This window comes from Ostrea edulis, chromosome 4 (assembly GCF_947568905.1).
Source record: "Ostrea edulis chromosome 4, xbOstEdul1.1, whole genome shotgun sequence".
Classification (NCBI taxonomy): domain Eukaryota; kingdom Metazoa; phylum Mollusca; class Bivalvia; order Ostreida; family Ostreidae; genus Ostrea; species Ostrea edulis.
Window position 1 is genome coordinate 56,686,800 of NC_079167.1, and position 21,901 is coordinate 56,708,700.

A 21,901-nucleotide genomic window follows, 5' to 3' on the forward strand; every position below is an offset into this window, starting at 1 on the left:
ATGGGTCTTTTTAGCTCACCTAAGCAGAAGGCTCATGTGTGGTTTTATGATCAAATTCTATTCATATATTTTTCACTTCTCAGAACCAATGGGGCATTTTTTTTCCAACCGGACTTGCTACAAAGTGTCCTTGGTTGAACAGGATTCATATTCGTTAAAATGAACAACAATGTCTTTCTCTAGGGGGAAATAACAGGGACACGGTGAAAAATAAGGTGGATGTTTCAAATTCTGCTTTATTCAATACCAAGAGTTGTAACAATACTGCTCAGAACAAATACCTTACAAGTGCAGACTATACAGGACAATACAATATTTCAGATTGGAACCTTGTAGCACAATTGTATCAGTTACCAGGGTATTCGTTTTATATTTGAAAAGAAAGCAGCAAATCATTCCTAGATATACACATTACATGCTACTTTGATGGTTCTTAAATATGTCTCAGGTATCATACAGGCATAGATTGGAAGATTTTATATTTGACATGCAAAAAATTGCAATATGCCACATAACAATTGAAGTAACAGTAAGGGCGAGTTCGATTGCCCCTGAATCAGCATTTGGTCAGTTCAGTCATGTGGTTGTTGATCTTATGCTGTGACGTGAGCGTGGGCACATTGGCTCATGCTATTTCCCTAGTTTCTTTATATACTGTGGAATCATTTTAATTCGTGTGGGCCAATGTTCGTGGGTAGACAAAATTTTGCTGGTTTGTGGGGACGTAATTTTGTGGGTGAGCGATACAATGTCACTAGGAAAGATAACTCTGATTGATTTAAAAAATGTTTGAGGACACGTAAATTCATGGGCAAGAGTGACCTACGAAATCCACGAACATCAATTCCCCACGAACAATGATGATTCCACAGTAAATATCAGGAACGCCTCCTCATGTAATGTAATCTTCAGATTGTTCTAACTATGACTCCTGGGGCTCAATATTAGACCACAAAGCAGGGTTTAAAGCTCATCATTAATGAAGCAAATGTTGGAACCAAAATTGAAAACTGTAAATATTTCTTAAACAATGATTATTAATTATAATTTGAGTCATGACCTTGTGACCTCAAAATAGGGATCATTTGCTCCTTAGGTAGAATCACTGTACCATGTTTAATGTCTGTCAACAAAAAAGGGTTCTCAAGATATTGAGCAGACAATATCTTACTGTGTCCAGTGGCATTTTGACCCTTGACCTTGTGACCCTAATATGTTTGGTTCTGTCAAGCAAAGGGTTCATAAGATATTGAGCGGTCCACAGACCACTTTTATTTCTGTGGCAATTTTGATTCGGCATAATTGAATTGTGTGCTCCTTCTTGTGTAAATTTCTGAATTTCATCTCTGAACAGTAAATACAATGTACACAAAAAGGATAAGATTGTACAACTAAAATCCAGTATAGAAGGTAGGTGAGCAGAGACTGACTATAAAATCATACACAAACTTCATGTTGAATCAAAATGGTTTATTGTTAACTCTGAACTGTCTTTAACTTGGCCAAACCATCAGCATATTGAAACTGTGCACTGTTCTCGTATTCACTGATATCTAGTGCCACAAGACAGCTCTCTTTAACCACTCGTTCATTGTCTTTCAGGTATTCCTCTAACATCCTGGTGCATTCTGGGGTAGCAATAGATCCAAGGGCCTCCGCACACTCATGTCTCACCATGGGGTTCTCCTCCCTATCCTGAAGGTTAGTTTTTAGTTCATCTACACAAGCATCACTCTGAATTTGACCAAGGACATAAGCAATTTCATGGCGAAATAGGGCACTGGTACATTTGAGCCCTGCAATCAAATAAAAATTCTATTGCATTACAGGTATAAGGTAAGTGCAAAACATTCATCAAACTTGAATTACATTTTGTATTTTAAAATAGCAACTTGAAGAAAACGTGCAATTTTATTATTAATGTGAGATCCATTATTATTAGTTTTATTGCATAATGGATGCTCTTACATAAGCCTTAAAGGCTTTTCTTAATACCAACGACTGAGAAGAAAGTTTAAATGAGGATACATGTATGTGCATTTGCAATAATGCTTCAGTATTCCTTTGTTATATTTACATACCAAAACAAAATAGCTTCAACTTTCAATGAAGTTTTTTGGAGGTGTAAGGTCATAAGATCAGATACTGATTCAAATCATACAATAAAAAATATGCTCAGTGTGTAACAAAAATCTATCAGTAGCTAAGAAAGGAAAGCTAGTTCATTATTTTTGCAAAACAAATCCACAACAACATAATTAGCTACAAGTAGTTGTGAAACACAAGTCTGCATCCCATATATAATTCCTCAAAGTTTAAAACTTTGATTGGGCCTCCCCTTTTACTCTGTCACAACTATGCACATTTAGATACACACACTTTTTCAGAATGATGACAACAGAATTTCTTAGTATAGAAATTTTAAAACATGCATATTCAGCATAACATAAGCTGGATTTGGAAGGACTTTGTCTGCAGTGTGTCTACCGGGTCAACGTATCATCATGGTGTATGGCAGTTGGTTAGTGTCACATTTTTAAAACTTCTAATGCATATATAAAAGAATGAAATAACAACCATTCCTTAATCTTCACTTAGCTATGAAGTGAGGCAGTATGTGATCAAATCTATTAAGAATCCTTAGGGATTCACAAGATTCGATCACATGGCCATCCAACTTCATATCACATGAAGTTTTTAGATTGATTATCTATTTCTTATGTAATAATTCAATTTACATCTTTTTCTTAATTTGTACATAACATCTTTTCTGTACCGATACAGATTATTGCAAAATTTGTGATACATATAAATGTACATCATTACACAACAAATGAACAATCTACTAAAATGAATTTGTTCATTTGTTGTGTATTGATGTACATTTATATGTATCACAAATTTTGCAATAATCTGTATCTGTACAGAAAAGATGTTGTGTACAAATTAAGAAAAAGATGTAAATTATCTACTAAAATGAGTTGAAATCGAGAACAACACAGTCAAATTAATTAGTATAAATCAGTTTATAGCAATTTTTCACAGATCCTAACAAACATAAACAATTTCTCTGTTAAATCGCAGAATCTCTAAAACTGAGATAAAAAGGAGGACTATAAACCGATGATCGGACATTTCTATTATAAACTATCCACCAGTATACTCCCTGTCTGACAACACGACACCTTCAGTCAACTTGTATTTACTAAAGTGATGTTGTTTTACACAGTTTCACTTGAGTATTACAGTAATTTATTTGTACTACATGACATATTCATTATTTAGGTTTAGTCGTAGATAGGACATTCTCACATATTCAATTTATACATGTAGTTGCTATCGTTATTCATGAATGAATTCGAATTTCCTTGAAGTTGTTTAACTTCATAACAAAGAGTCTGATCTCGTTATGTTTCACCTAGAGTCTTGATCCCATTGATTATTTTGTCGTATGTCTGTTCCTCATTATCTCCCATTAAAAAAAATCCAGTACAGAAGTAAAGCAGTGTGATTTACAAACTCTAAAACCCAGTCATCTATCTGGAAAGCACACTGCTTGTGAAATGTACAAATGTTCATAAGGTGACAACAGGGAAAATATAATATTACTGACATAAAGAGTGTTGAATCTCTTCAGTGGTTAAAACACTGGCTGTGTGGTGTATATGGTGAAGATTTTGAGCCTAGATGTTATATATGCTACCCAAAAATTTTCATCATCTATTCTTCCTGATAATTTCTTTGAATTTCATTTAGATGACTAAAGTTCTCTACCTTTTGCTAATATTCACACAGGGCTTACAAATTACCTTTAGCCAGCACTTTCACAGCTTCCTTTGTTCCTAGATTTCTGAGAGAAAACATGGCCCTGTATCTCTGGAAAATGGGGAGAGACTCATCCAACAAAATCTTCTCCAATTCCACAATCTCCATTTTCCCTGTGGAGGGAGCCGGGTCCACAGACTTATAAGGATTTGGTAGTAAGTTATTCTCATTATCCTTGCTGCTATTTAGCCAATTCAGTCTCTGGAGGGCTAACTGACAGGTTTCTGCAACCTATACAATAATGAAAATCAGATTTAAAGATAGAAATTAGAAACTAAAACTTTTGAAAGCGTCTTAAATTTCTATAAGAATAAGTATGAATTTTACATATATTTAATTTCTCCCATAATCATAACCAAAAAGCTAAACTGCTAATGATTTTGTTCCCCAAAAGTTTTTAATATTTGTTGCTTCCCCCCCCCCCCCCCCCCCCCCCAGTGAAAATCAGAATTATCATTGTATATTATTGTATAAGATATTCTATGCTATACTGTTTGCTTTTATTAATGCAAAAATATGACCCTCTGACTCCTCCATGCCACATTTGAATACTATTACATCTATCAGACCAAGACCAACCATAAACATTTCTGTCACACTTTATATCCATCTGATTTAAAATTTGTAGCAGCAACTGCATTTAGAAACACCCAAGGAAATTCCCATAGTTATTTGGGAATAGGTCCCATACCCCTCAGAATAGAAAGTCTATGATGTTTGATAGAAAAATTCATAATTGGAAAATTCATGTTGTCAAATGCATGACAATTTTCAATTAATAAAACACTCATAAAGAAAATCAAAATTGAACAGATGTTGGCCGCGAAACCATAAAAATTGGCTTAGTATCAAATACACCATACTAATGATTTTACCACAAAAATGTCCTCCAGGACGTCTGCTCCCTGGAACTGATTAACCTTTTTTCAATATCCTCAATACTTTTCTCATATGGAGTCATTAAATGTTGTGTTTTACAAATTTTCCCAGTACTTTAATGTTATGCTTAAGATACTGAATCATGTAGAAATAATAAGTATGTATGATTACATGTAGTTATATCATATTTAGACGTAAGGGAAACAGTCAATTTCTAATTTTGTGTTTTGTTGTGCATCGATAAATAAAACATAATAAGCCAAGATGTTTTAAAGATGAATGGTTTTGTTATGTATTATATTATGCCTTTTAAATCAACATTATTACACCTTTGTTTTGCATTATTTATTACACTTTTGTTTAACATTATTACACCTTTCATTAGCGCTATATGCTTTTGCCTCACATTATCATGCCTTTATCTTGTGTTATAATGCCTTTGATTCGCATTATTATGCCTTTAGCAATATTTTTTGTTTTTTAAAATGATCCTTATTGGCCTTCGTAGTTATTTAACCAAAGAGACTTGATTAATCATTTGTCTCCCATAGAGAAAAGGGGGGGGGGGGGGGGGGGGGGGCATGAATTTTATAAGTTTTAATTTTCATGATAAGATATGATTGTTAGTTCTGAAAATGATGCAGCAATGAGCTGGCCTTATACTCTGAAGTAAAGGATGGTTACGTGTATTGGTAGTCTGAAGATGGTTACTATTGGTAGTCTGAAGTAAAGGATGGTTACGTGTATTGGTAGTTGGTAGTCTGAAGTAAAGGATGGTTATGTGTATTGGTAGTCTGAAGTAAAGGATGGTTACGTGTATTGGTAGTCTGATGTAAAGGATGGTTACGTGTATTGGTAGTCTGAAGTAAAGGATGGTTACTATTGGTAGTCTGAAGTAAAGGATGGTTACGTGTATTGGTAGTCTGAAGTAAAGGATGGTTACTATTGGTAGTCTGAAGTAAAGGATGGTTACGTGTATTGGTAGTCTGAAGTAAAGGATGGTTATTATTGGTAGTCTGAAGTAAAGGATGGTTACTATTGGTAGTCTGAAGTAATGGATGGTTACGTGTATTGGTAGTCTGATGTAAAGGATGGTTACTATTGGTAGTCTGAAGTAAAGGATGGTTACGTGTATTGGTAGTCTGAAGTAAAGGATGGTTATTATTGGTAGTCTGAAGTAAAGGATGGTTACTATTGGTAGTCTGAAGTAATGGATGGTTACGTGTATTGGTAGTCTGATGTAAAGGATGGTTACGTGTATTGGTACTCTGAAGTAAAGGATGGTTACTATTGGTAGTCTGAAGTAAAGGATGGTTACGTGTATTGGTACTCTGAAGTAAAGGATGGTTATGTGTATTGGTAGTCTGAAGTAATGGATGGTTATGTGTATTGGTAGTCTGAAGTAAAGGATGGTTACTATTGGTAGTCTGAAGTAAAGGATGGTTACATGTATTGGTACTCTGAAGTAAAGGATGGTTACATGTATTGGTACTCTGAAGTAAAGGATGGTTACTATTGGTAGTCTGAAGTAAAGGATGGTTATGTGTATTGGTAGTCTGAAGTAAAGGATGGTTACTATTGGTAGTCTGAAGTAAAGGATGGTTACTATTGGTAGTCTGAAGTAAAGGATGGTTATGTGTATTGGTAGTCTGAAGTAAAGGATGGTTACTATTGGTACTCTGAAGTAAAGGATGGTTATGTGTATTGGTACTCTGAAGTAAAGGATGGTTACTATTGGTAGTCTGATGTAAAGGATGGTTACGTGTATTGGTAGTCTGAAGTAAAGGATGGTTACATGTATTGGTAGTCTGAAGTAAAGGATGGTTACTATTGGTAGTCTGAAGTAAAGGATGGTTACGTGTATTGGTAGTCTGAAGTAAAGGATGGTTATGTGTATTGGTAGTCTGAAGTAAAGGATGGTTACTATTGGTAGTCTGATGTAAAGGATGGCTATGTGTATTGGTAGTCTGAAGTAAAGGATGGTTACTATTGGTAGTCTGATGTAAAGGATGGTTACGTGTATTGGTAGTCTGAAGTAAAGGATGGTTACGTGTATTGGTAGTGTGATGTAAAGGATGGTTATGTGTATTGGTAGTCTGATGTAAAGGATGGTTACGTGTATTGGTAGTCTGAAGTAAAGGATGGTTATGTGTATTGGTAGTCTGAAGTAAAGGATGGTTACATGTATTGGTAGTCTGATGTAAAGGATGGTTACTATTGGTAGTCTGAAGTAAAGGATGGTTACGTGTATTGGTAGTGTGATGTAAAGGATGGTTATGTGTATTGGTAGTGTGATGTAAAGGATGGTTATGTGTATTGGTACTCTGAAGTAAAGGATGGTTATGTGTATTGGTAGTCTGAAGTAAAGGATGGTTATGTGTATTGGTAGTGTGATGTAAAGGATGGTTACTATTGGTAGTGTGATGTAAAGGATGGTTACTATTGGTAGTCTGAAGTAAAGGATGGTTACGTGTATTGGTAGTCTGAAGTAAAGGATGGTTATGTGTATTGGTAGTGTGATGTAAAGGATGGTTACTATTGGTAGTGTGATGTAAAGGATGGTTACTATTGGTAGTCTGAAGTAAAGGATGGTTACGTGTATTGGTAGTCTGAAGTAAAGGATGGTTATGTGTATTGGTAGTCTGAAGTAAAGGATGGTTACTATTGGTAGTCTGATGTAAAGGATGGCTATGTGTATTGGTAGTCTGAAGTAAAGGATGGTTACTATTGGTAGTCTGATGTAAAGGATGGTTATGTGTATTGGTAGTCTGAAGTAAAGGATGGTTACTATTGGTAGTCTGATGTAAAGGATGGCTATGTGTATTGGTAGTCTGAAGTAAAGGATGGTTACTATTGGTAGTGTGATGTAAAGGATGGTTACTATTGGTAGTCTGAAGTAAAGGATGGTTATGTGTATTGGTAGTGTGATGTAAAGGATGGTTACTATTGGTAGTGTGATGTAAAGGATGGTTACTATTGGTAGTCTGAAGTAAAGGATGGTTACGTGTATTGGTAGTCTGAAGTAAAGGATGGTTATGTGTATTGGTAGTCTGAAGTAAAGGATGGTTACTATTGGTAGTCTGATGTAAAGGATGGCTATGTGTATTGGTAGTCTGAAGTAAAGGATGGTTACTATTGGTAGTCTGATGTAAAGGATGGTTATGTGTATTGGTAGTCTGATGTAAAGGATGGTTACGTGTATTGGTAGTCTGAAGTAAAGGATGGTTACGTGTATTGGTAGTCTGAAGTAAAGGATGGTTATGTGTATTGGTAGTCTGAAGTAAAGGATGGTTACGTGTATTGGTAGTCTGAAGTAAAGGATGGTTATGTGTATTGGTACTCTGATGTAAAGGATGGTTACTATTGGTAGTCTGAAGTAAAGGATGGTTACTATTGGTAGTCTGAAGTAAAGGATGGTTATGTGTATTGGTAGTCTGAAGTAAAGGATGGCTATGTGTATTGGTAGTCTGAAGTAAAGGATGGTTATTATTGGTAGTCTGAAGTAAAGGATGGTTACTATTGGTAGTCTGAAGTAAAGGATGGTTACTATTGGTAGTCTGAAGTAATGGATGGTTACGTGTATTGGTAGTCTGAAGTAAAGGATGGTTACTATTGGTAGTCTGAAGTAAAGGATGGTTATGTGTATTGGTAGTCTGATGTAAAGGATGGTTACGTGTATTGGTAGTCTGAAGTAAAGGATGGTTACTATTGGTAGTCTGAAGTAAAGGATGGTTACGTGTATTGGTAGTCTGATGTAAAGGATGGTTATGTGTATTGGTAGTCTGAAGTAAAGGATGGTTACTGTTGGTAGTCTGATGTAAAGGATGGTTATGTGTATTGGTACTTTACATGATTTTTGTAGAATGATATACCTCTATTACTGGATCATTTAAATATTCTTTCAATACACTGACAGACTCCTGTGCTCCAATAGCTCCAAGTGCTTCACCTGAAATAATAATTCTTCTGATTTATCTATGCAGCAGTCATGTGTAATGTGATGTTAAAAATTTTTGAGAGTGATTTTTTATCCTAGCAATGCTAAATTCAATTCATTATTGAGTAGAAATTCTTATTTTACATTGAACTCACAAAATTAGCTTGATTTTATTACCCCCCCCCCCCAACAAAGCTGTCCAGAGGGATATAGTACATGATGGAGCATAATGCATTTACAGTGGAGTCTTGATAATTCACTCACTTTGGTTCCAAACAAAATGAAGTTGATTCGGATAACTGAATTGCACATGTTAGATCTTCATACAAACAACCAAATGAATATGCTTTGTTTGTTGATGTGTACCAAATATTCGACACATAGTATCATAATATTAACATTTCAAATGTACACCTATAATTTATTTCAGAGCACTAAATTTGAAAATATATCCATATACTTTTATGTATCTAACACTACAAATAATGTACAAAACAATACATCAAATGACACATGCTCTAAAAACAAAAACAAACACTAACATGTATTTGATCAAAAATTAATTTATTGTTTTAGGACACTATTAATCACATCTTCACAAGCCAAGTGTCCCATTCCAGTTCTCGTATTAATCACTAAACACAAATACAATATGGCAGTCTCGAGATGAGAGCTCTTCTGTGTAGGAGGTGCAATTAGAGGAACTTTGAATGCCAAAAGTGGGACAGAGTGGACCTATAGTCAGTGAAGAAGACGATAAAATGTATTAAAATCAACTTCTCTTCAAATATGAAAGTGTAGAAATACAAAATACTATCGAAAGAAATATTTCACTTAAGGGGGTACTCTACATCATCATAATGGCTGACTTCCTTTTAAAACATGGATGATGTAGATCACGGGTTCGAGTCCAGCAGGGGTTTTAAATTTTTTTTCAGATTGGTTTCCACTAAAATTGCATTTTTTGACTAAATAAAGTAAATTTTAAAGTTTTCAGTTTCAAAATATTGTTGTACATATCCTCTACTTTTTATCCAATCATATCAAATTTCTCCAGTGTAGCATACCTCCTTAAGTGAAAACATAAAAACAATGTCATATTTGCAGGTACTTTCCTGGATATGATATGCCAAGGAACGAAATTCCATTTATTCAATTACTCCCTAAATACTTACCATTTACTTAGTTATTGTAACAGTCGAATTTAGGTGATGAAACTGCGTATGATAAACTTACTGTGAGCAGATTCACTTATGCAATGATGAAAATTTTTCCCACTCCTGGATGTAAACAAATTGTTTTCTGCCTTTTTGTGTATGAAAGTTCTCAAAAGGGAAATAATTCAGACGTATCTCGAAACCAGCGCATTATATGCACTTTTCATACAGATTTGAGTTTTCAATTTTTCAAGAAAACCGTATCATCTTCATCTGCTGGAACTCTTGGGAATACTGGATATTGGAACCATTATTTCGTCTCCGATTCCGGTGGAGTTTTAATATTTAGTCTGTCCAATGAGGTCACGTTTTCTGTGTTAACTTAGGCATCTTTTCATGAAACAAGTACATGTTACTATCAGATATAGTGAGTCTAGGCACTTTGCGTTATTTTTAAAGTTGTGGGGGTGGGCAGCAAACAGAGAAAAAGAGTTGCCCAAGTGAGGCATCATTTTCGTAACTTTTTATTCAGAAGAGTTCCAAATTTTTGTAGTTCTGATATCCCGTATTGTTTTCATTGTCTACAGCTAATTCAGGCATGTTCTTTAGTTGCCCAGTAACTCCTCTTTGTTGGTGGTGTAGACATAATGAAAATTCATAAAATTTCTGTAAATGCTAGTGCTTATATTTCATGTTTTAATATCATTCAGTCCTATATCTCGGTGACAGAACTGTCCATGCTTGTTATCATAAGCTACTAAAACTTTAATCTTGCCAAGCACACCTATAATTTTAATGCATTAATAACAGTTACTATAGAACTCCAAGCAAAATCCAAATGAAGTGGTTTACATGTACATGTATTAGCATTGGAATAAATTGCCACTTATTAAGATCAGTAATTTTTATATCCAATAGCGATTAAACTTTAATGCATGCCATTACATGTCAACAGTATAAAAACCAGAATCTGTAAATTCGATACAATCTAGGAATAATTCTCACATCTTCACACATTTAATTTCATAAGGTTGTAGAAGTGTTCCTAACCTATTCAACAAACAAATTGTCAATCATGACCCAAGTGCATTGTATACATGTAGTGGTTTAATAAAATATATTTAGATGTATATAAATTAGGGGTGAAACGATACAGTACCTTCTTGATTCGATTCAATTTTCGATTCGATACAATAGCATGTACCAAATTCTTTATAATGCTAAGATTTTTTTTTTGTTTCGTTGTATTTATTGCTCTCTGCAAATAAATTCTACATAATCAGGGATAGACATTAACTTTTCATCTCACTTGCCCTTTGGGCAAGTAAACTCAAAGTTTTACTTGTCCGAATAAAAAACTTAGTTGTCCAAAATATTTTAGAGTCTGAGGAATTTAGACTCTAATAAGCCTGTCAACCAGTAATTCTAGTTATCTTAATTATCTCTCTCTGTCAATTGGTGATACAGTATGATCTACTAGAATGGGCCTTCGCTATAATCTGACGGTTCGTTAAAGAAAACAACTCTCTATGAAGTTGAGTTTTACTTTCTAATACTTTATATTCATCAAGCTTAACACAATTATTATACCGTATTTTGCCGAATATAATACGCACTTTTTTTAGAGAATATTTGTATTATATACCACAATAGGTTTTTGACCTTTTTTTCCAGATGAAACTCGGCGATTAAGTAGTGTAATATTTCACTCAAAGACCAAGGCTTCGGATACTGTACGCCGCGCCTTTTCACGTTCACCTATTTATTAAGTAGAAAATTCGACCTCAAGAAAATTACTACAGAAACGTAAAATTGCAGAAAATGTGATATATATACTTACAATATCTAAATAATTCAATTATCATGAAACAAACAGCCAATCAAATTGCATTGGATCTGACTATTCATTACATCGCATGCCGCCATTATTGAAAGCATGTGTACACAATAATGCCTTGACACGTGCTAAAATTGTTGGAAAATAATTTTGTCACTTGCTAAAAGTTTGTTTACTGTAAGTTTTATGAATAGGCCTAATTTTTAATGAAATACTTATTTGAATCTTTGAAATAACTATTCTTGCGTAAAAGCGCGTGTTTTACGAAGCCATTGTTGTGTACACTGCTTTTGTTAGATACCCCCTCCGGGTAAAGAAATACCTAACAAATTTTTTCCCCACACATTTTAATAGTCATCGTAGTTAACGAGGAGTTGATAATTTGCATCTTTGTACCTACCATGGTGTGTTGATTACAGTAAAATAAGCGATAGTTTAATTGTTTCATTTTATTTTTATAACATCGGCTATTTGATTGATTTTAAGTTTCAACAAAGGAAATATCGAGTCAGTTAAGACTTTAATGCTACAAAATCTCGTGCTTTGCTGAAATGAACAGGCTTGTCCGGGTTGATATTTCCCTGAAGATTCTCATTGAAGATTACCGCGATGTAGACCTCATCTCAAAAAGTTTGCAAATTATTGTGCGTTGTTTAGAATTCATTATTTCTGCAAAAATATTAAGTGAAAATTAACACCAAGTATAAAATAAAGATTACCGCTTGGTCAAAATTTTTGCTGCGTATTATACACCCGAAGTGCGTTTTTTCACCAACTTTTAGGCTCAAAGTGGGGGGTGCGTATTAAACACCACTGCGTATTATATTCGGCAAAATACGGTAATAATCACATTTTCTACTAAAAATATCACTTGCTCCGCCGGGCAAGTGTGTATTGAGTTTCACTTGTCCGAACTGGGTTTTCACTTGCCTCGGGCAATCGGTTGTCAACCGTTAATGTCGATCCCTGATAATGTAAAAACGTTTAACATAAAGCAACACTCTTATCACTTTCAGTTTGTCCTAAAGCCGAAATGTCGCCATACCCAGGATTTATACATGATTGGGGGTGCATTTTTCAACTCGACTGCGTCCATTTTGATACAGCAAAGTTTACTCGTATGTTGATTGGGCAATTTTCAATTCTATTGGCTAATCAGAAACTTTGTTATCATGAGCAATGTGTGCTATGATTTTAGAACTGTATCGAACCGAAACAGACCCCAAATAAATCGACCATCGAATCGAGACCACTACATTGCGATGCATCGTTTCACCCCCAATATGAATGTCCCAATGAGGAAAAATCTCTGCTTTGCAATGCTCTTTTATACATAGATCTGCAAGTGAAAACATTTCAGTCTGATAAAACCAAATGGGTGCTAATTACTGACATCTCTACAATCCACATAATCAAGTCATGTATTACTAGTACTAACATTGATGTTATTTAGTGTTCTAGCTACATCGACACTGTCTCTTATCTTTAAAAACCATTTTATGTACATTTCATCATTTGTTTACCTGCTTCGTGCCGAACCATGGGCTCCTGTGAACGGTCCGCTAATACTTGGGACAAGGCACTCAGAGCATATTTGTCCTGCATTTGACCAAGACAGTATGCCAATTCGTGTTTCAGAAGAGCAGACGTGTCATTAAAACAGCTGGAAATAATGTCAATTGCTTTTTCTCCCCCTATGTTACGTAAGGTAAATAACGCTCGGAATCTGTCCTTCAGAGGTTTTGTTGCATCTGTCAAAATGTTACCAACTACTTGGACAGAGGTTTCATCCGTTAAAGTGGACATGCTTCTGGTTAGTTCGTCAAAACCTAGATTATTTCACAACTTCTCACAAATTGACACAATCCCGCATGTTGACCAGCAAACCGGAAGTGAAGACTAAATGTTGTTTCTGTACAGAAGAGTTGTCATCTGACAGTGCTGCAGACTAACGACTAACCCTGAGTCTGAGCACACTGACGGGGTATTTGGTGAGAGTTTACAGCAAAAGTCTTCATTTCTTGGTATTGCGAAGAATATACTGCAATGATGGGAAATTATGAATATGCCATGCTTCTACGTAAAGAGCATAGCATCTAGCTCTTCACATAGCGTCATTATCAGATTATGACCATGCTGTTTATGATGGCCTGGTACTGTACTCCTCATCGTGACCACAGGGACTTGTCACATATATATTTATTTTATATAGTGTTATATGTAGTATATGTATATCATATGCAATTATTGACAGTGTTTAGGTTGATACAATGCTTTAGCTACAATACTTATAGAGCCCTGAACAGGTTGGGAACACTTCCCCTATAGCGAGATATTCTCGCTAAAACGCGATTATCCCTCTTTAGCGAGAAATAAACATTACCATAAACAGGAGTTTTGGCGTCTTTATTGAAAATAATGGCAAATCCCGTGCAACGCTGAATAAGTGTGACACGCACTCAACATGATGCGAATTGTTTCTATGAAATTGACTACATAGTAATGAAATTGCATATCAAAGTTGCTGCGTAAGAGGGAAGCAGTCTGAAATCCAATACACATTGTGAGTGTTTTTGTTTTGATTCATATATTTGCAGAAGTATCAAACATTTTAGCACTTTTTCTTCTTTTCACGTGAATCACGAAAAGATGTACTCTGCGGGTGTTTTTCTCTGTTGTACGCGATATATTTATTCTTGCTAGAGAGGGATAATCGCGTTTTAGCGAGAATATCTCACTATAGGGGAAGTGTTCCCAACCTGCTGAAGGCAAGGTGAATATCGTACTTCAAGGGTAGCCAAAGCATCATATTGACCGAGAAAATACCAATAATTATTTTATTATGTAATTGAATAATTTAAAGCATTGAAACTGGCTACCAGATCATACAAAAGAATACCTAATTGACCATTGTTTTAAACTGCTAAATGGCAAGAACTAATCGAAAGTGAATAGTAGTGTAGTTAAAAAAAATGGAAAAATTTCATAATCGATAGTTGGTCATAATCAGAAGAACTGTATTGATCAATATAATCGGTATTTACATGTCGTTAATAAATGTGTACTATTTTTGGGGTTATTTCTATTTAGTTTTATGGATATGTGCAGCATACACACTAGGTGGTGTCACTGAATTCCCACTTTTCAATGTGGAGTCCACTCCAACTCTCCCCTGCACACGTTTCGATATAAAAGCGGGATTAACAGTCAAATGAATTTCGGATTAGATATTAATTAATGTACAGGCGACAATTGATTATGAAAAATAGAATCGATAATCGGAATCAAAGAGCCAAAAACGATCGACAATCAATTGTCGACGACAATCGTTTCATCACTAGTGAATAGATTTCAAGAGTTTTTGTTTTTCTTATTTATAATAATAATGATAAGGCCATTATTTATCCAGGATTACATATTTAGCGATAACGCTAGTTTTCAATATGGTCCTGCATATAACATGCATACAGACAGATATTAGTAAAATAAACACAGATTAAAGAAATAATTATGAATGTAAGATAAATCTTTAGGAACAAAATGAAGGTTAAAAAGTATGGTGATGATTTCTAAGATAATTTCTCCTAAAACACACTACACTTGTTGAGTTTCTTATATCTTCAGTTCACTCGAGGCATTCCACATTGGGTTCCCATTTGATATCAAAACCAGCTACTAGAGCTAACCAAATGGTACCTGCTTTGTTTACTTCCCTAGTGTAAGACCTGGTTGAAAGTGATTGGAGGAAAAAGTTTCGTTGAATAACTAAACAATAATAACCTGTCTAACATCAATTTTAAAATGTATTTTTGGTATGATGTTGAAAAAATTTAATGTTATATTCACCTCGAAGGCATGTGGAGGTAATCTGTTCTATTTTTTCTAGTTTGTTGGATCTCTGTCAATCAGAGAGCTCAGAATTATTCAGTCATAATAAGAAAAGTATTTGTGACATGTCCCTATGATCATAAAATAGTAAATAAAGAATCATCAGTTCTCACTCACTCAAAAAATACAATGAATATATACATTATAGTGAGAAGAAAAATTCTTAATTTTTCATTTGCTAATTAACATGAGGAGCACTTACGATATTTACTTCTATAGTTTTTAGGTTATATAATCAACATCTATAGTGTGTGTCTTTGTAGAGCAAAAACATTTTATGTATCAGCCCAAATACTAATTGACATTAACAACAGGAGTAATGTGTAAAAAAAAAAAAAGGAAAGGCATGTCTTTACAGTTTAATACTTGATTCCTTTTTTTTATATGTAGATCTAAAGAAATGATTTTGGAGCAAGGTAATTCTTCACCTTATCAAGGTTCACCTGACTGACGTTAAAGGAAGGATCAGGAAATATTGCTATGCGTGAGGACTGGTTGACAGAAGTCCAGAACCGAGAGGGCCTTATTCTTGTATTTGTCAACTACACATTTTTCTCCATTGTTTCCTTGATCTGCTTGTTGTTTGTACTGTGTCTGACGCACACAACTTCTCCTCCAAGTGACATAATGTACTCCATCTCATTTATTGCCAACACTTTTGTAGTCATCAACATTTTATTGGCAGATTATGTTGTGTATACGATCAATTCTCATAGAGAGATCAGAGTAATGTGATGAATAGTTTCAAAATCATCAGATCTGATAATCTTTTGAAAGTAGAGTGACCAAAATTACTTCTGACAATCATGTCGTCTTCCAAAAATATCAAACAGATGATTCGTAACATCAGTGCTGGAGTAATTCAGATAGGAAGTCAGGAGAATGCGGAACCCAGTGGTTCATTCCAAGATGGAATAACTCCTCTGAGTCCCTCATCCAAGTTCACGGAATCAAAGATAAACATCCCAGGACAGAATTTGATAAAATACATGATGTTGTCTCACTGGGATAATATCCTAGGACCTCGAGTCGTTCATGTATGGAACATGGGAACCACATCATTGGATATGATTCTGTTGTCAAGAATCAGCAGTCAGAGTTTGAGTGGGGAGATCTGTCGGGAAGTGACAAATTTTGTAGATCACAAACTCTATGAGATTCCTGATGCAGATGTTTTCGTGACTGCTTTTATTTTTTCAGCCCTGGGCATCAGTGGGCCCTGTCTTCATGCATTGTCCATAGTGATACAAAAAGCAGACATGATGTTCTACTTGAATACTCAACAGCTGTTTCAGAAATGTTTTGAAAGGATTATTGGAAAATTCAAAGTCATTCTTAGTCAGGTACTTTTTGATAAGATTAGCAATCTCTTTTTTTCAGATTGAAGTTTGTGTGTTGTCTGTCAGTCTTTATATTTTGTCTCAGGCAGACATAATTCGTTTGTTAGTGTTAGAAAGTCACCAGACATAACATGAATGAATTGCAAAATTTTTAGTTTTTTAAGCAAAATTTGAACATGGGCATGACTGGGCATCATGTCTTTTGAATGGCTGAGGTATTTCAAGTATAGAAAATCTACATGTCGTGTCACCAGTATTGTTGCTTTTGAGAATAATCTAACTGCATGAACCACAAAGCTTATTACTACCAGATAACTATGACATATATGGCCCGAGAGTACCTTATTTAGATTTATAATTTGAATTGAATCACATTGAATAGATTTAATTATGGTATTTATGCAGTAGTCCTACAAAGCAGAGAGTAAGGCTAGATGAAAAATGAATTTTTTGATTCTTCGGCAAAAATTTTGAAAATTCTATGCTACAAGCAAGTTTTTTTTTTCATTATATTGCATGAATTACTTTTACTGGTTAGTAAGAATTTAAAAAATAGATGTCATGTTAATTCAAGTGTTCAAAATACTGGATAATTTGCAGGTGTCAATGGACTCAACACTAGAAACTACTTATAAGGAGTTTGATGAGCTTTGTCATCCGTGTATTGCCAACATTGGATATCTTAAAAAGTCACACTTTCCCCAGAAAATTATGGTACCTTTTTGATCTCTAACAAACTATTCTGTTAAAAGATATTTTGATATGCATCCAGTGTTGAAACTGTAAATTAATACTTAATTGTGCAACTTAAAAATAAAATTGTGTGTGCATCCTAACATACACATAATGTTGATTAGAAATTCATAAAAACATGTTCTTCTGAAAAAAGTATAATAGAATTTGTATACATGTTCATGTTTGTAATATATTGTATATTCATCCATTTATTCATTGATTAATGATTATGTATTAAATTTATGTGTGATTATTTTGAACATTTCAGTTGTCCTCTACATATCTGTGTCCAGCCCATCATTTAGACAGAGACTTCCTGAGCTGTTGTATAAGTTCCCACCTATCTACATTTTGTCGGAGTTTTGTGATAGGGGACAAAGCAGATAGTGTTAATATGGTAAGAACCCATATAGGAGACTTGTATATATTTTAAGATTCTGTTAGTCTGTGATTAATTCACTATTTTTGATAATTGTACCTTTACATAATGAAAGAAGGGGAAATGTTATTATTTTCTTATTTCTTGAGGAGATTTGTTTTGGTTTACTGCAGATGCTGAAAACCTTAAGTCTGTTTAATTTACCAAAAGAAAGATCCTGTTCTAGGCTTGTTCAACAGAATGAACCTCAGCACTACCACCACGATATGTGGCTTCAGGGCCAAGTCCAGGTAAACAATCCTACCGCGGTAGATTCATGGTCATGACTGGATCAACAATACAAGTTCAGTTGATGTTGATTGAAACCTCCACCATCATGTCCAGGGTTGGCAAAAAAGTGTTCAATATGAGTATTGACCGGGCCAGTGGTCTATACTGGTTAATACTGGTCGGTTGAAAATTATTTGGTCATTATAGTCTGTGTTATTTATTTTAAATGTTTAAGTGACCATTATGGTAAATACTGTAATTCATAACATGCACTATCAGTTTATAATACACAAGTTTATAAGTCATAATATTAAATAAATATTGTACAAATGCCTCTGTTGAATTGGGGAAGATGTAAAAGTTTCTGTTCAAATTCCTTACAAATAATATTGTTTCATCAATCTTTATTTTAACTGTTGAACAAACATTTGAGGGTGTGGGTTGGTAATGTTTCATAACAATGACAGGCACACTGGTCATCACTGGTCCCAGTCTATGCTAATTAACACCTGTCCACTCTGCTTCCTGTGCTCAGATAATGTCCAGCTCCTTTTATTCTTAATCTGTCCAGGTACAGGTTTTAAGAGGTCTGTCTCCAATTGTCAAGCTGTACTATAAAACTGTGACCCTCTGGTAGGTACTGAAGATATTTCGGTCAGTTTCAGCAAACCAAATATATTAAACTTATGAAATTACATTTGATTATCGAATGAAAAATATTAATCAACAATTGATCCATATAATGAAAAGACTTAATTTATCTTTATCTTTGCAAGAAATGTACAAAAATAGGAAAATGGACAGTTTAAATCACAATTGACCATTATTGACCAGTATTGACCACATGGGGAGTATTGACCGGGACGGTTAAAACCACTGGTTAAAACTGGGGGCGGTTTTAACCGCCCAACCCTGATCATGTCTTTATGAATTGATAGCTAGTATGTAATCATGAACTTTTATAGATAACATAAATAAAAGGTCCAATAAATGTAAACAATGCCTCAATGATAATGTGGCTGCAAGTCCATATACTGCAAAAATACATGTAGGAGCAAAACCAAAATTATGAAAATAGAATGTAGTATTACTGGTATGCTCTTCTGCTGTAAAATAACTTGTGTTTGGTGGAGATTTATTTCAGACTATCGAATTACCGTAGGCTATAACAAACAAAGAACTTTTTTTAAATAATGGAATTCATCTTTCATTATTTTTATTAATAGAACTGTATGCAACTTTTTGGGGAGATTGAGTATTCAGAGAAGGTACTGATCTTTTCTTAGTACTGCTGTAGGTATCTAATTTACAGAATTAAGGCACTTGAGTGAAAATACTTTTAAAAAATTTTAAAATGTTGTTTTATCGATCAAGATATGGCAAATAAACTGGATGCATATACATGTATAGTTACAATAAGAAAGGGGGTTGCACCAAAATTATGAAATTTGAGGCTCCTAAATCAGGGGACTTCCAAGGGTGAGAATAAATAACCATAATTCTTTAAAAATCTTCCTTTATTACTCCTTCACACCTTAGCAGACAATTTGGTGCAGAGTCTTGTGTTTTGCTTTCCATTCTGCCCTATGTTTTACCTCAACATAGAAGATTTCTTTCAACATCATCTGGATTTGTATTAAATCTATTAATCAAGCATCTGTTTTGCAAAAAAGCAGATTCTTTGCTTGGAAGTTTGGCATATTCATATTTTGTGTTGATAAAATTTTGTGTTGTTACTTGTATTCATTGTGCATGCAGGAAAAAATATGTCTGCAATTTAGATCAATCTTTAAAATGTGAAATTGTACTAGTGATATAAAACTAGACATTTCCAAATGAGACTGATATCCCCACAAGGATAATTTAAAGTAGGACATATTCATACTGGAATGCTACACTCATACAAACTGCTACAATCTCTGCATTACATAGTTATGATTCAGAAGAAAAGATAGTGGGACAGGTAGACATATTGACTACTAAATATAAAGTTTGAGGCAGTGTATGATATCATTCTCACCTACCTAACTTCAAATTGTTTCTATTAGATGCTAGGAAACAGGAGGTCAAATATTCATCAAATCCTCTTCTAAACCATGAAAATCATGGCCCCCTGGATTAGGATTTCAAGACCTAGGGTGGGATTCAATTGTTCATATTCTTCTGAACATATGCATTGAGATAATGAGCTTGGAGGACTACCAAAATTGTGAAATTCACAGCCCCTGTGTCAATTGTTCAAACTTTAGGGTGGACCTATATGGACCATATAATAAATTTCAAAAATGTTCATGAGAGTGCTATATTTTTAGGATGGTTTCTATGAATGTGATTTGTCTTTGGAAAGGTTTTGAAAAGCTGGTTGGGAAGGCCATAAAGTACAAACTTTGGATTGTTTATAAAAGTGGGAAACAACAGTAATGATATTTTCTTTTAAATTTTTGTCACCAGAAAAATGGGTCATAGTTTCCAGATGAAAATCAGAAATAGTCATCAGCAAGACAACACATCTAGGTTTAGTTTCTTGTTGTGTAGCACTCGGGTATCTGTAAGGCCCATGGGCCTTTTGTTATACATGTACATGATTACATGCCATATTTCATTTTTAGGTCACCTAAGACATAAGCTCAGTGAGCTTTTCTGATCATGTTTTGTCCAATGTCAATCTGTCCGATAACTTACCCATAATACATGTCAGATATTTAAAATATTAAAAAAAAACCCAAAAAACTGTACTTTTCCATTAACAGCAAGGCCTATTAGTCAAATTGACATTGAAGCATTCCTGTGTTGTGTGGATTAAAAAAAAGTTTGGTTAATTCATAACCCCATGGGGTTAGGTTGGGGTCATACTACAGTAAAACACAGTTTTAATGAAACTTCAGGGCCAGTGAAAACAGTACATTATAACCAATTTCATTACATTCAATAAATATTTTGTTATTTTCCTCTGATAGGGGAATTAATATCACTTCACAATAAGCATGAATTCGTTTTAAGGGTGTTTTACTGTATGGGGTCAAATTTGTCATGAGATTGAAGAGGTAAAAATCTTCTGAAGAAGAACAGCAGGGACACTGTGATTCAGGTGAGCATTGTGGCCCATGGGCATCATGTTTGATTTTATCTTTGCAGACTTCAGACCAGCTTGATTTACCTGTCTCTGAAATCCTGTACAGTGAGTACCCTGTTACAGTTATTGATTTGTCCCAGAAAATGGTTCGGGAATCTCCCACCTACAGTGAACATGTCACTCACTCTCAGGATCAACGATACAATGAACTAATAGGTCTGAAGTACGGAGACACAGAACCTAGCATTCCACAAGGGTATGTCTGCATAGAAACAGCACATGTACACTGAACCTGATAACACACTTGAATCAGGGCACATTTGGAGAGCTCATTTTTCTCGGAATTTGTGTGTACTCCTAATACCAAGAGATTTACATCCCTAAAGAGCAATGATTTTCTGTAATTTATAGTGTTTTCAAATTGCACTCTTCCATTACATCTAATCCAGATGTTTAATTGATTCATTAGATAAGAAGCTACAAAAGCTGAATTCCATTCTTTAATTTTATCAACAAATCTATAGTATACTGCCAATCTAATTAAAATCAGACCTTCTCTAACCGTTACACTGGAGACTCCA

General features: G+C 34.5%; 2 protein-coding genes across 4 annotated transcripts in view; one reads left to right on the plus strand and one right to left on the minus strand.

Annotated features, from left to right (window-relative positions):
- Window positions 1-1,455: 1,455 nt before the first annotated feature.
- On the minus strand, window positions 1,456-13,441 carry LOC125672039 (deoxyhypusine hydroxylase-like). Its single transcript, XM_048908100.2, has 4 exons — window positions 13,159-13,441; window positions 8,577-8,653; window positions 3,810-4,056; window positions 1,456-1,796 (listed from the first exon to the last, which is right to left on the minus strand). Exons 1-4 carry the CDS (start codon window positions 13,439-13,441, stop codon window positions 1,477-1,479), a joined length of 927 nt encoding a protein of 308 aa, XP_048764057.1. The 3' UTR covers window positions 1,456-1,476.
- Window positions 13,442-13,486: 45 nt separating this feature from the next.
- Window positions 13,487-21,901, plus strand: part of LOC125672038 (guanine nucleotide exchange factor C9orf72-like) — a 22,874-nt gene continuing 14,459 nt past the window's right edge. The window contains exons 1-6 of one of the 3 annotated variants that reach the window (XM_048908096.2): window positions 13,487-13,626; window positions 15,914-16,866; window positions 17,464-17,577; window positions 17,867-17,995; window positions 18,151-18,267; window positions 21,383-21,576. In XM_048908096.2, the coding sequence (XP_048764053.1) occupies window positions 16,330-16,866; window positions 17,464-17,577; window positions 17,867-17,995; window positions 18,151-18,267; window positions 21,383-21,576 (1,091 nt within the window). In that variant the 5' untranslated portion in view covers window positions 13,487-13,626; window positions 15,914-16,329. Of the gene's footprint in view, window positions 13,789-15,913; window positions 16,867-17,463; window positions 17,578-17,866; window positions 17,996-18,150; window positions 18,268-21,382; window positions 21,577-21,901 lie in introns of all 3 variants that reach the window. The other 2 variants (XM_048908095.2, XM_048908097.2) reach the window with 2 other exon arrangements.